The sequence below is a fragment of the Mixophyes fleayi genome, chromosome 4 (genome assembly GCF_038048845.1).
Source record: "Mixophyes fleayi isolate aMixFle1 chromosome 4, aMixFle1.hap1, whole genome shotgun sequence".
Taxonomy (NCBI): Eukaryota; Metazoa; Chordata; class Amphibia; order Anura; family Limnodynastidae; genus Mixophyes; species Mixophyes fleayi.
This window is the reverse complement of record NC_134405.1, coordinates 80,444,614-80,459,102: the sequence shown is the minus strand read 5'-3', so window position 1 is coordinate 80,459,102 and position 14,489 is coordinate 80,444,614. Positions and strand designations below refer to the sequence as shown.

General features: G+C 39.9%; 2 protein-coding genes across 3 annotated transcripts in view; both read left to right on the top strand.

Annotated features, from left to right (window-relative positions):
* Positions 1–14,489, top strand: part of IQCH (IQ motif containing H) — a 438,281-nt gene that overhangs the window by 50,929 nt on the left and 372,863 nt on the right. The window lies entirely within an intron of this gene.
* Positions 1–14,489, top strand: part of SMAD6 (SMAD family member 6) — a 39,367-nt gene that overhangs the window by 13,472 nt on the left and 11,406 nt on the right. Inside the window, exons 2-3 of one of the 2 annotated variants that reach the window (XM_075207584.1) lie at positions 3,832–3,888; positions 10,224–10,292. In XM_075207584.1, coding sequence (XP_075063685.1) covers positions 3,832–3,888; positions 10,224–10,292 — 126 coding nt within the window. The remainder of the gene's footprint in view (positions 1–3,831; positions 3,889–10,223; positions 10,293–14,489) is intronic. The other variant, XM_075207585.1, reaches the window with a different exon arrangement.

Sequence of the window (14,489 nt, the reverse complement as noted above, 5' to 3'; positions counted from 1 at the left end):
AAGAAGACATCAGGGCACAGTCATTTCACCCCATCCCAATACACAGGATACATACATGTCTGTAACCACGTAGCTAACCATTAGTAGTGCATTCACAGTTAGGGTGAAGAGTGCCGTCTACCAGAGCCCAGTGGCTGCTTCGTACAGCCATTTTTATTGGGGGTTCAGTGGTTCATCTCTCAGGCCCAAGCGAAAGCTGGGCTCTGAAATGCTGGGGAAGGAAGGAGGCATTGGTGATTGTGGCTTCTGTTTAGTCCTTCCCAAGCCAGATATTGAAGAATTTTAAAGAGAAATGCACCCAACCCAGATATTGCTACAAGTCCATAATGACAGTACTGCTTACTCAACAATGGTAAAATAATGGAATAGTGGTCTCATTTTATAACACAATTTATTTCTTTTTTTTGGGGGGGGGGGTTTCTTTTCGCTTTCTCCCTGACATGAAGCCTTCTATATTCATGACACAATAAAATGGACCCTCCCACCATCTTTCTTGCAGTTCTGCACAGTATATGCACCACCAACCCTTTCAGCTTGTCACCCTAAAAAAAAATATACAAGATGCTTGTACGTTTTCCAACATGGCTACTAGATCTCCATCCCTACACTTATCATGAATACACACCTGAAAAAATATTTTTACGATAGTATTGGGAGCAGATTATCTCCATTAACCATTTTGCTTCTAGCATGAGTTAATGGAATGTTTTGTGCATTTTGCAATGTAACTCCCAGAATTAGAGGCTGAGGATTTTTACCCATTATATAAATGTGACCTTGCCTTGATTTCTTTCAGAATCTGAGACAGACAGTAGACACGTTCGGTTTTCTTAGGATTACAGTGTTTCTTTAGAATTTAATTGGCTTTCATGTTTTTTTTAAGAGGCCCTCCACAAATCTGAGCAAGACTACAATCTCTGCCTCTTGTTTGCCTAGCCTTGTATTTTTCCTGAATTTAACATTAGGAATGATTACCCTTCTTTTGGTACTTGAGAGGTAGATCATCCCTATACACTGTGCTGGTGTTTATACTGTATGAGTGTTGTGCGTGATGTTTGTCCAGTAAAAAGGCATTGCCCCCTGTAGAGTGCTGATTCAGGGGGAGGAGGAGGGTACGTGTTCCAGTGTTCAGTGTTATGGAGAATCAGAGCGGACAGAATACTTGTTTCTTTTCTAGGGGGGGGGGGATCTTTGGGTCCTGAGAGCTGCATTTGTTGAATAGCAGGCGACCAGCGATGCGTGTGGGGATCAGACACTGAGGGGGGTGCTGGCTCCCAAAGTCGGGTGGAGTGGGGGCTTGCTGCCTATATCACTGTTTGTTTAATAACAGAGCAACATCAAGTGATCACAGCAGTCAATACCCTCATTTGCTCTGCTGTTTATCCTTTCACTTATCCAGTGATTAACACACACATTGCAGATTGATGGAATTCTGGTTTCTATGGTGATGGTTGGGACTAATGTGAAATACTACACACATTCTTCAACTGTACAAAACCTTAAGACTTCATACATACCCCTCACCTGACTTAGCGTTTCAGCCCACACAGTCAGCCATTTTGTGGCCTGAATCAATATTCAACCTATCAACTCACTGGGAACTTATGACATTCATGAGGCAAATTTTTTTAATGAGTTCATCAGCTGCTTTTTTTTTTTTTTTTTTTTCATCAATATTGGCCCAGCTCACAAAATGGCTGTTGTCAGCGTGCGTTGGTGAGAAGTATAATTTTAATAAGAAATAAATATTGTTATTTCCAATGCAGTTTTTTTGTGTTCCTACCCACGATCTATCTGTGAATCAGCCATTGTTCATCTAACAGTAGTACTGTACTTTACTGCTTAAATTTATTATTACGTTTAAAATATAATGAATAGTCAATTGGGCACTTCTATAAAAATAACAATAAAAGGGTTGTCCCCTTGGTTACCCTTTCCTTAATCAGTCCTGCCATTTATAGTTTTGGGGAAGAACCTCTGGTGCCTGAGCTGGAAAGCAAAATCTGTGCATCCATATCGCTTCAGGGAAGCTCCGTAGAACTGAAAAAGTGCTGCAATGGTGGGGTCACCAAGGGAGAGACTCTTATGTGGTACTTGTCTGTGGCAGCATTTATTTAAAAATTGGATGCCCTCTTTAAAATTTGACTGGTAATTTAATATATTTTTGAGTGTATATAATAAGTTTATAAATCTTATGTAGATTAAAAGTCCATTATATAAAAATCCAGGACTTTACAGGGAAATCTGGGAAGCTATACTTTCTCTGTCCTTTTTATTTTCTCCTTAACCTGTATTACTTTTGGAATAAGGCATTTCTAGCAGTGCATGCTGGAACTTACAGTTCCACAAAGGCTGTGGAGCCGCAGGGTGCCCGGGCCAGCTTGGCGCGCCCTGGGGGGCCACACTGCATATGGTTACTCAGACTATAGTGCTTGATATTGTGTGAAATCAAAACCTTTTTTGAGGTATAATTTCCATAGCCTAAAGATGACCTATGAAGTTGGTAAAATCATCCCCTCCTCAACTGAATTTGGCTGTGTGGACAACTGTTCTCTTGTGGATAAACCACAGCAAAATCCAGAGATAGAGAAACCAAATACAAATATTGGAACAGACAGCAGGAGGGGGAACCGAACTCTGGGGTCTGTCTGCAGAAAGTAGAATTAGCTGCTCTGTATCAGTTGTTGAACCCAGACTGCAAGATAAACTCATTCTTCCCTGTAATGGTTTTATGAGGTCGAGTCCTCTCTAATGGGGAGGAGAGGAGTCCAGGATTTAGGGAGTTTGAAGTGTGTTATTTGGTCTGGCATCCTTTCTCTTTGAAATAAGATCACTCTTAGTACTGCTTTCCTGAGGAGGTCCCTCTGCTGTTGAGGAGTAGGAGTGGTGATAATACAGAGTTTGCTTTTTTGCTGGCGCCAGAATGACTGTTTATCTGGAGATCTCGCCAATTACAGCGGCTTTCTTAAAGCTGCAGTCACCACTACCCCTTCCCTCCCCTCCCCTCTCATTCAGGGACTCTGTCCCAGGAAACGGCATCTAGAAAAGCTCTCACTCAGTAATAAGCTGGAGGAAAGAGGCCAGACCCTGCCCCCAGCCCTCACTGCTTATTCTCCCTCTTCTTTCCTTCCTATCTCTTCTGCTAATGCCTTTTCTTCTGGTTTTTCTCTCAGTCTGTGATATGTATTTCAATAACTTATCATGACCTGGGACGAGAAAGGTGGATGTTCTCATTTAGGAACAAAAACATGACTGAAATAGAGTTTATTTCCTGACATGGCTCTTTGAAATAAAAATAATACTAATAAAAAACAAAACAAAATGAACAATGTTAGGCAAATTGTCCATTTTTGGCTGGAGTACCCCAATGTTTCTCTTTGCATGGACCGAACATGACAATTGATCCAAATATCAATATAATACAGATCGGTCGGGTATCTCAAAAATACAGTCAAAGTATGTATGTGCGGACACCGGCCAATCGCGCTGCCAGACATCCGAATCTGTTCATTTTGGCCGTCCGTGTGCCCGTGGACAGCCTTGCTTTCAAGAGCAATATTCCGTGAGCTTGAAACATAAGTGTGTTTGTAGAACATGCATGTAACATACTGTCTTATGCACAGACATTCAGTCTGTGCATAGTTGTTGTGGTTGACAGCACTTAATTACTCTTTGATCCATATAATTAAATAAGTGCCTTAAATGTATGTAATGTGACAATGCAAAGTTGATGTTACATGGTCACATTTTTATTTATTTTATTTTTCTTGTTTGCTTGTAGCATCTGAAACTGACTTTGTCTCTTTCTTGTTTTCTTTTTCTTTTCTACAGAATCGCCTCCTCCTCCATACTCCCGTCTCTCTCCAAAATTTGAGCAAAAACCTCTGGGTGAGTCCACATATTTAATGATAGCTTTAATTGGCCGGAAGAGTTTTAATGTTGTATGAAATGTATAAGATTATCAACTGCTACTAGGGCAGCCCCTCGTCTCACCTTAAAAGCCTAATTAAGTTTTGTGTGCAGTTTTCCTGGGGTCTCAACTTGTTGTCAAAACTGCTTCTTATTGAACAAAACGCTCAAATCTGCACAGTCTCGTCTGTGCTGTCACCATGGTTCACAAGTTTTGTGCACCTATTATAGCTGTAGAAACATATCCATTACACACAGTTTGCACATAGGCAATATAATAATCACCATTTATTTATATAGCGCCACTAAATCCGCAGCGCTGTACAGAGAACTCACATCAGTCCCTGCCCCATTGGGGCTTACAGTCTAAATTCCCTAACACACACACACACAGACAGACTAGGGTCAGTTTGTAAGCATCCAATTAACTTACTAGTATGTTTTTGGAGTGTGGGAGGAAACCGGAGCACCCGGAGGAAACTGGAGCAACCCCGCGCAAACACACAAATTTCTCACAGATAAGGCCATGGTCGGGAATTGAACTCATGATCCCAGTGCTGTAAGGCAGAAACGCTAACCACTTAGCCACCATGCTGTATGAACACAGGAGCACTGATACGAGTTATGCCTTCTGTCTATGGTGCTTACAAGCGCTAGTGTGACAGCAATTCAGTGTCGTCAACGCAGTTCAGTACGTGAGCACGCACAGCACTGTAGCCTAATAGTGCACTACTATATCATCTGAAACCAGCAGGAATAATGGTTTACAAAGGGCAGTTTAGTCAGGTTATTAATTTCCAGAGTTGATCAAATCATTGCTGTTATATAATGGGCCATGAACCATGCTTTAGGTAATCTTTCAGCTGAGATCAGCCTGCAGTTTTGTTACATGCAGGTCTTGTGCTCAGACATTGGGGGGAATTCAATTGGCCACGTTACGAGTAAAAGTAACGCGGCTTGCGCATTATTATGGTAATAATGCGCTTTATAACCGTTATTACGGTAGTTTCAACGCCGGCTTTTTGCTCGCAGATCCCTGAGCTGCGAGCAGAAAGCCGGGTTAAAACTACCGTAATACCGGTAATAGTTTTGACGCAGCGGAAATTCATTGGGAATTGAATCCCCCCATTGTCTTTAATTTAATATTTGCTAAAATATGAAAGATAGAAAATAGTTGAAATAGGAGTGTGAGAGTGTCTGATCTGTCTGGCAATCCGTGTGACTTCATTTCTGGAGCAAACTTGTGTTCCTATTTATTAGTTGAGAGTATAAGTATGGCCCTGTGTTTTATACATGTGTTTAGATATCATCACTGTTTTCATATCTTTCCAAGCACCCATTGTGTTTTCGGTTAACTGTTTACATACATAACCTCATGTTGGTATCTACTGAAGGTAGTAGGGCCCTCCCAATGTTTCTCTCAGTGAGTGTTCCTCATCAACGTCAGCTCCGTCGTTTTCTAACTTCTTGTACGGCACTGCAGACTACCTTGGCACTATCTAAAATGTATATTAATATCCTCTGCCACATGGCCAGTGTACACATACATCCTTTCTGCAAGATATGAGACAAGCAGGAGACACACTGTATCACCGCCAGTTACAATCAGAGCAAATAGTCCAATAACCTTCAGTTATCCCCTTTTTGTTGAAAACCTGGGCCCAAACCCAACACGAAATGCAGTGTGTGGCCAGCATTTATCTATCGGCAGCGTTATCAGGCAGTTGGCCCAATATTGAAAAGTGTGTGGTCCAAAAGCCACTGCAATACCAGATAATATGATCAAAATCGTGTATGTTGGTAAATGCAGCCAGGTGATGACCACTATCATCCTGTGTATTCAGTCATCTTCCAACTGCACAAACTGATCCCCAGTTACGTGTGAAATGTGATATTGTCCGAACGGCCCGTGTGTCTATGGATTAATTATTTAGCTTGTCTGTATGTAGTGCAGAACGGTGTTTGATTACTCAAATGCCAATTTAGACCCAAATTGTGTTGCCTCCTTTCTGGAGCTCAAAATGGGTATACAGATGAGCCCTGGTTGTCTGCAGAATCTGTCTTCCTAGGACTTATTTGTTTCACTCTTATTATTCTTAATTAAGCAACATTCTTTTCCTAAACAGACCTGCAAGAGAGTACAGGCTACTTCTTTACCAAACATCTACTGTCCCATTGTAAACGTTGTCCATCTGACAAATGTTCAAGCTCCCTAAATTCCGTGTTTACTTCTTGTGTAAATATTATTTCCATTATTTCACTAAACTAATTGTGCTGTCTCTATTAGTCAAACAAATCAGCTGGAGAGGATGGCCGGTGAGGATGTAACTGGGCAGTGAGATAAGTTGTGTAAGCTGTTCTCCCGCAGTACGTTACTTGTGACTCACATCTACTGGAGGTTAAAGTGTACCGGTCACCTAGTTACCAGCCTCTGCAACAATTTAAAGTCGTTTTTGTTTTTTCATTATTAGTTTAACTTTCATCTTTTCATGACTAAGCATATTTTATACTTTCATGACCAGATCGTATTTCGGTTTTGTTATGTGTTTGGGAAGTGGAAGGTAATTTAGTGACTACTTTGTGTACTTAAGTAAATGTTGGTGGGCTTTTCTTCTTTACAGATTGACCTTTCTTTTGATGTTTTTTTTTTCTCTTTCTTATTGCAATAACACTTTATAGGAAAAACAGACACACTTTTCCTTTATCCCCAGAGTTACTTTTACACAGTTGTGTAGAGGGTTACCCATTGTGTATACATCATGAATGGTTTCACACACTTCTACAATACTTTAAAAAGTACAGATCATATTTTCTCACATCTTTATTTATTTTCACTGAATATAACCAGGGGTTAGTCTACCCTATTTTTCCAAATTCCTAAAAACTGCAGACTGTATTTGAACACTGGCTGTTTTTAGGATAGGTTTGTCTATCTGAAGCATCATCATCATCATCACCATTTATTCATAGAGCGCCACTAATTCCGCAGCGCTGTACAGAGAACTCACTCACATCAGTCCCTGCCCCATTGGGGCTTACAGTCTAAATTCCCTAACGCACACACACACAGACAGAATAGGGTCATTTTTTTTAGCAGCCAATTAACCTACCAGTATGTTTTTGGAGTGTGGGAGGAAACCGGAGCACCCGGAGGAAACCCACACATACAAGGGGAGAACATACAAACTCCTCATAGATAAGGCCATGTTTAAATTTTGCAACCATCTACCACCTTTGCTGGAAGGCTAATCCACCTACCCCACTATCCTTTTGGTAAAGTACATCTTCTTCAAATTTTTCCTGTACCTGCACTAAAACTGGAGGGTAGCATGTCCTCTTTTTCTAATTCCTCTTGCTCTGTAGAATGCTTTCCTCCTGCAGTTAAAACCTTCTATATATTGTAAAGCTTCTATTATATCCCCTTATCGTTTTTCTGCTCCAATTAATACATATTGAGTTCCTCGATTCTTTCCTTGTAAGTTTTGTGATTTAGACCATACTTGCCTACTCTTGTGGAATGTACGGGAGACTCCCAAATTTCGGGTAGTGCTCTCAGAACCTTGGGAGAGCAGACCTTTCTCCTAGATTCCGCCCACTTCCTTGGTGTGCAGGATGAATCCCATATTTCTGAAACTGTATAATAAAACGTCTAATTTTTCCGTTGCTCACATAAATGGCCCATATTCTTTACTGCGATTGAGTAGTTATACCAGTGTTAAGCAGGGCAGTCATAAGAGTAAGAAATTGGCTGTACAACAAGGAGACTCTCACTTACTGTTTTCATTTTTATTTCTTTTATTAATGATAAACATGCGTTACAAAGATCATTGTAGGCAAAAAAGTAGAATGAGATGGAACACAGCGCTAGTAAGATTGGTGACACTACTGTAGAAACAATAGATCTGTTGTAAAACGCATGTAAACTGCATGTAAAAAACACCAGTGAGTATGGGCCCTTATGGTTGGCCATTACATGGATTAGTTTTGCATTATAGGTAATGTCATGATGATAAGTGATCGAGTACATGGGACATGCTTTGTAGTAATGAGATGCTGGTTCAGGGCACCCATCTGGAAACGTTTGGACATCGTGTGCTGCTTGTGGTCCTGGATAACTGGAGGTTGTGGTGGATCATTCGCCCAATAGATGGAGCTCGTTCCTATGACAGAGCTGCGCAAGGCTTCCTGTAATAAAACCGGTGCGGACAGGCCACTGTGAAGCCCATCTTTCAGCTTTGTGAATTCTGTCTTTGCTTTAAAACTATTGGTAGAATCCAGTTAGAACAGACTGGTGATTATAGCAGGACCCCCTGTAATGCACAGAGAAGGCCATCCTAGGAGTTCATTGTGATGGTTTTATAGGTTATTTGTTGGTGAAATAATTTTTTTTTTGTATTTCTTGCTCTTGTCGTGTGGCTGTGTATAATGCTTATTTCTCCGTGGAGGGTTAAGGAGACTCCTTTTTATGGAAAGGGAACAATGTGGGTAACTTGTTAAAACAAAGTTTCTTGTGCTTCAGTAGCAGAGGGAGGAAGGAAGGAAATCTGCAGGAATAAACAGCTTCAAGAATGTTAATGTGGGTAATTAAGTATGGTAACTATGAAGCATTTAAAGGCTTCGTGTAACTTTATCCTTCCAGCACCGTGTTCCAGCCTGCTTTGTGGTCAGGGCAGTTGAAATTTTACATGCTACAGACAAAAGGAGGGGGGTGGGTGTAACAGAAGGAGGGTATGTAGACCCTGCAGGCAGGGCTGATTGTCAGCAGGGCTCCAGCGGTGACTTGGTGACATTACTGTAAACCTCTCCACTCACCTGGATTATAGACTATTCAGCTCCCACTTGCACATCTGGCAGGGGGATTACATTAAAATAACTTCTTTCCCTGGATGGTGAGGTTAGATAGCGGGGTACAATTCACGTCAGTACTTCAGTGAGTTAAAAAGTGCTGAATATTAAATAGGGCTAGGAGTTATTACAGACTAAGGGCTAGATTTACTAAGCTGCGGGTTTGAAAAAGTGGGGATGTTGCCTATAGCAACCAATCAGATTCTAGCTATCATTTATTTAGTACTTTCTACAAAATGAAAGCTAGAATCTGATTGGTTAATATAGGCAACATCCCCACTTTTTCAAACCCGCAGCTTAGTAAATCTAGCCCTGAATGTGAACAACCCCTTTAATCATAAAAGTGAAGTGACAGATAATTGTCTCTTATAGTGTACACTACTTGAATACTAATAATATGTAACTTTGTGTAAGGGATGGCAAAGTCTTCGTTAATGTTTAGGCAGAACCCTGTGGTCACCAGAGCTTCTCACAGTCCAGTACAGTCCCGGGCAGATGCCATAGAACTAGCTGGACTCTGCTCAGTTAAGACACAAACTCCTGAATAATTGTGACTTTTGGTTATATCGTAGCATTTTTATTATATTTTTACATTGTATATCTATATGGTGAGCTCACATTTTATTGGTGTAATATATAAATGTGCATATATTTTAATGATGCCATCAGCTGTATGAAAGACAGCGGGCGCTGCTCTGGCTTTTGTAAGCTGCCCTGGCCAGTTCTTGGCCTCTGTCATGTTAATTGATAGTCTTGATTTCGTAAGGGTGTGGTGTTATTTGGGGATGCTGTGATTGGTATGTAAGAAACTGCTAAAACTAAACATGCTTTACATAAAAGCGCTAATAACCTTCAGAAATATATATATATAGTGGTCAAAGTGGGACTGTATATGGTGTTATGCCATACTGCCACTTCTCTTACTGCTTTGATGGTAGAACTTTCAAAATTCCATTCACACATTCTCCACACCGCCATTTCTACATTCTATACTGCGCCTTCTAAATTTCCAATTTGGCCACTGTGAAATAAATATCTATCTATCTCATGAGTTTGTCAGAACTGACTATATCTGAGGTAAGGTTGTTACAAAGCTTGATATGTTTAGGAAAATGTCTCTCCTTACAATGACAATCTATTGATGGGCACTGCAGCCATTTTTTATTAAACATTTTATTTATTTTTTTCTTTAAAATAATTTATTAGATTTTTATATCATACATGAAGCCGGAGGAAACAGGATATCTTTAAACTGTCCCTACACTCTTTGATCCTGCCATCTGGCCCAATCCACAAGGGGCGGACTAAACCCTTAAAGGGGATCTGACCCATTAATCCTCTTCTGAACGGTTTTTATAGGTTTGTCTGATACTGATTGGATTATTTGACTCCTTTTGGGGCCCATGCCCTACAATATACATTTTTTAGGATCATTTTTAGTTATCTATACTTTCTGGTTGTGTTTACAGATCTCTCTGATTCATACACTGAAATGGATGCCTCAAGTTCACTGTGTATCACTGCTGGTGATGTCTCAGGTATGTAGAGGTTGTGTTCAAAGTTTTTCACATTTTATTGAAAACTAATAAATATATATTTACATTTTGCCAGGAAGTGACATTATTTTGTATATGAATAAACATCCTGTCCTGCTCTTTGTCAATGTATGTAATTCTGTGGTACGTCAAAGCTTCAGCAATATAGCAGACTTGAAGCCTCAGCCTTTTTAATTCTTTACTTGATATCTAGCGTGCAAGTTCTCTACTGCTTGCCTTAGTTTGTCTCTGCTGACTTTTTGCAAAGTATAGTAGACAAGTGTCTGATTTTCGAAGGGACAGAAATGCACAACGTTACAGTTCTTGCTGCATGTCCATAATTGGGCTTACGTATGTTTAGGTAACCATGTCTTTGAATGGGATATATACCCATCTTGTCTAGTTGCTCTTATACAAGGCCAGTAAACCTATAAAAAAAATCATCTTAAATGAAAGTAATCTTGTAGGCATACATTAAGACTCTCCTCTGGTCTACAAGCTTTCAAGTGTTCTCTGAAAACCCACCTCTTCAGACAAGCTTATAATATGCCTCAACCACCCTCTTAACCTCACTACATTACCCTATTACCACCCGTTATACAACTACCCCATGACCAACATTGTTGTGTGACAGGATCATTTAGCTTATGAGTCACTTTTACCTTTGCAGTCTGGCTGGGCTGACTGCAAATGTAGACTTAACCTCATGTGTCAAACTCCCATTGTCTAATAGATTGTAAGCTTGTGAGCAGGGCCTTCTCACCTCTTTGTCTGTTTTACCCAGTTTGTTTATTAGTTTACTATGTTTGTCCCCAATTGTAAAGCACTACGGAATATGTTGGCGCTATATAAATAATTGATGATGATGATGATGATACCTCCAACATTTGTGATTTAGGAGTCGGGCTACCAAATCACATTGAGGGGTGTGCCAAATCCCACAGGGGCTAGTTCAGCGAAAGCACTGGGTCAGCCCCCCCCCCTAAAAACACCCCTTTAATGCCACACGCACCTGCCACTTGTTTATGTGACATTGAAGGGGCCTCATTTCTTGGCACATATCTCCCAACTGCATCCTGATTCATTGGGACTGTCCCGCGAGGTGTGTGCATGGGTTCACAAGAATATATGTAAAGGTCAAAAGCCATGTCTGGCGCTCAAATGTTTGGTATAGAACTTTGTCAGCTACCTCACTGCAGGCTGTTGTCCTCTGTCATGTATAACATATCAACATTTTATGCGGTTTTGGATGTACAGCACCTTGATTTGTATGGCATCTGCACTGACTGTATAGTGTCTTGTGGTGCTCCTGTTTTCATTGCACCTTGATGCACTTTCAATCTGTTTAGGCGTGTGTTTCCTTTTATTCAGTAGCTTGAAGTTCTGTTCAGTGCTTAAACTCCACATTTAAGATTTAATGATGTCCTGTCAGAACCTTGCATGAGGGGTTAATGCATGTAGTACCGGCAATTTCAGTACTGAAATATTCACACATTTTTGCTCACAAAAATAAATGAAGACTTTAACCTGAACATCAAGGGGAGGAAATTGAATCTACCCTTAAAAGCACTTATGCTTCAGTCATGGGTTTTTGTCGCCTTCAGCTGAGAACGTGTAGGTATGAATGTGCCAGTCAAATGCTTCATGCAGTGTTCTTGAACGGACTTGTTGGCAGGAAGTCTGATGTGCATAGGAGAAAAGGGCTTTCAGAACGACTAAAATGTTCTCTTGGTTCTGAGACTTTGTACTTTTTACATATGCAAACGTTATTATATTGTAGATTCCATTATTGTGTAGTCCACCAAGCAGCTTTTATTAGGAACATAAAATTGACCCAAACATCCTGTACATTCGATTTGTTGTTATTAATAATATCATTAAATAGAGACTTGAAAACAGCACCCTCTATTCTCTACCTCAGGAGTCATGGCATTAATAGAACGTTTGATACAATCAGACAGAAATGCCTGAGCCTATCCCTATTCTTTATGGGGGACAGGTCCAGACAGCCTGAAGTCATTAGAGGAGTGGGAGGAAGACTTAATATGTTTAACAAGAGACAAGGCAGGATCAGGTTGGTGGTAGTTAATAAGCAGACGCTGAACCTCCCTCTACTTCCACAAGTGGTACTCATTCAGTCTGCCAAAGTTTAAAGTACCTTACTATCCACTCTAGGTGTAAGCCAGTTACTTAACCCCTTCCGTGCTAAAAATAAATATATCATAAGTTCTCTACATGCCCTAGTACTTGAGAGACCTTCAGTCACCGGTCAGCGTTGAAGGTCTCTGCATTTTGTTGTTATTGCATATATGATCCACAGCTACAGGAACAGTGACACGCAGGAAGGTTGGAGATATAGGAAGCCTCTCAATTTCCCATTTGCAGAGCTTACATAGTTAAAACTCCTCATACTTACATTTTTCAAGACACCAGAGAGAATTGGTGTAAAATGAGTGTTCAAAACAAAAATTCAAGGAAAATAAGAGAAAGGGGACTATTGACTAGATTGGATTTTTTTTGTTTCGGCATATAAAATGTCAACGTAATTTTTTATGGACTTTCCATAAAAAAACCAAAACGCATCTGCGTGATAAAACTAAAGTCAGACTTGTCCTCATCTGATCAAATGTATTACCAAGTTACATTGTTGGTAAGGTTTAAAAAAAGACACAGGTCTGTAACATTCAACCATTCATAAATTGTAAGTGGGATGTTCCAGTGTAAAGCAAAACAAAGCCCTTAGTGTGACTATCAGATTGCCATATTTTAAAATCGGGAAGGCATTTTGGCTGAATTGGCTAAACTCCCAAGATCAGTCACAGCCCATAATTGTAATGTTGTATGATTTCCTGGGTGCTCCACCCAGCTGTTTTTACCTAAACCCCACCGCCTCTTGGAGCCCAACAGAATTTTACAACAATAGAATAAACCATTGTTTCTTCTATTAGAAAAGGCACTATGTGAGCAGTACAGTCAGCAGTGGTGTTAGACCAGTCTGACCAGTCCTGGCAGGTGTGGGCAATAACCTCTAACATTTTCCATTATCATTGCAAAGTATTACATTGCGCCCACCCGGCTACTTCTTAATGCCACCCGGCTGGCAAAATTTTCTGCTGAGAACAATGTACATATACCATTTTTTGTAAGAAAAGCATCAAATTAATTTTTAAATCATGTTTGTTAACTTGCCATCTCTATCTCCTATGGTAAGTAAAATGCGTTACCACTTTTACAGTAAAGAATCCTTTACTATGATGATGAAACCTTATTTCTTCTATTTGCAACCAATGACTTCTTGTCCTCTGTGATCTCCTTGGCACAAAAGATCATTAGACAAATCTTTTGTGTTAACCTTAAATATATTTATACATATTAATTAGGTCACATCTAAGGTACCTTTCTTCCAAAGTAAAGACACAGCATATCAGTCTGAAAAGGAAAATGTAATGCTGTGCATAGGCCATAGCTACACAACGTATTTCATGTCCTGTTCCTCCTTTGTAAATGTTACCATTGTTCCTAGTGTCCCATTTAGTGTCCCAATATTATAATTTCTTTATTTTTCTCGTTGTGTTCTGGACATGAAAAACTCTTTGGGATTAGCCTATCTTTAGCAATCCGTAGTCAACTTCAGTGTTTGATTTCCTGATTTCCATTGTGCTACATTCCTTGTATTTCCCTAATGCATTTTAAGTTCCTTCTGGTTTTGCCAATTGATATGCTCTTTTTTTTTCCCCCTTTTTTCACTTCCAATGCTTTTTTTGTTGTTTTTTTTAGCACATCAGTTACAATTTTATTCCTAGAAGTGTTGTTGCCAAACAATATTTTTTTCAAGCAGAATTTATTTATAATATTCAGAAAAATTCCCATTCGCTCTCTGCTTGTATTTAAAAGTACACTTTCCAGTCTAGCGCTTCTCTGAACTGGTTGAATGTTACCATGTTGTGGTCATATTTCCTAAATCACCCCTCACCTCTACGTTGTATCATCTGATTCTAAAGTCCAGCAGAGTTGCTCCACTAGTTGGTTCTACCAATTATGAATTTTTATTTTTTTGTAAGATGGATAGATACACATTGTGTTCCTCTGCCAGAAACACTAGTTTCAGTGTCCTAATTTATATCCAAATATTTTAGTTGACCATGATCCAGACCACATTTTTCATTGGTGCCCTATAACTTGGAATAATTTGATTTAGTA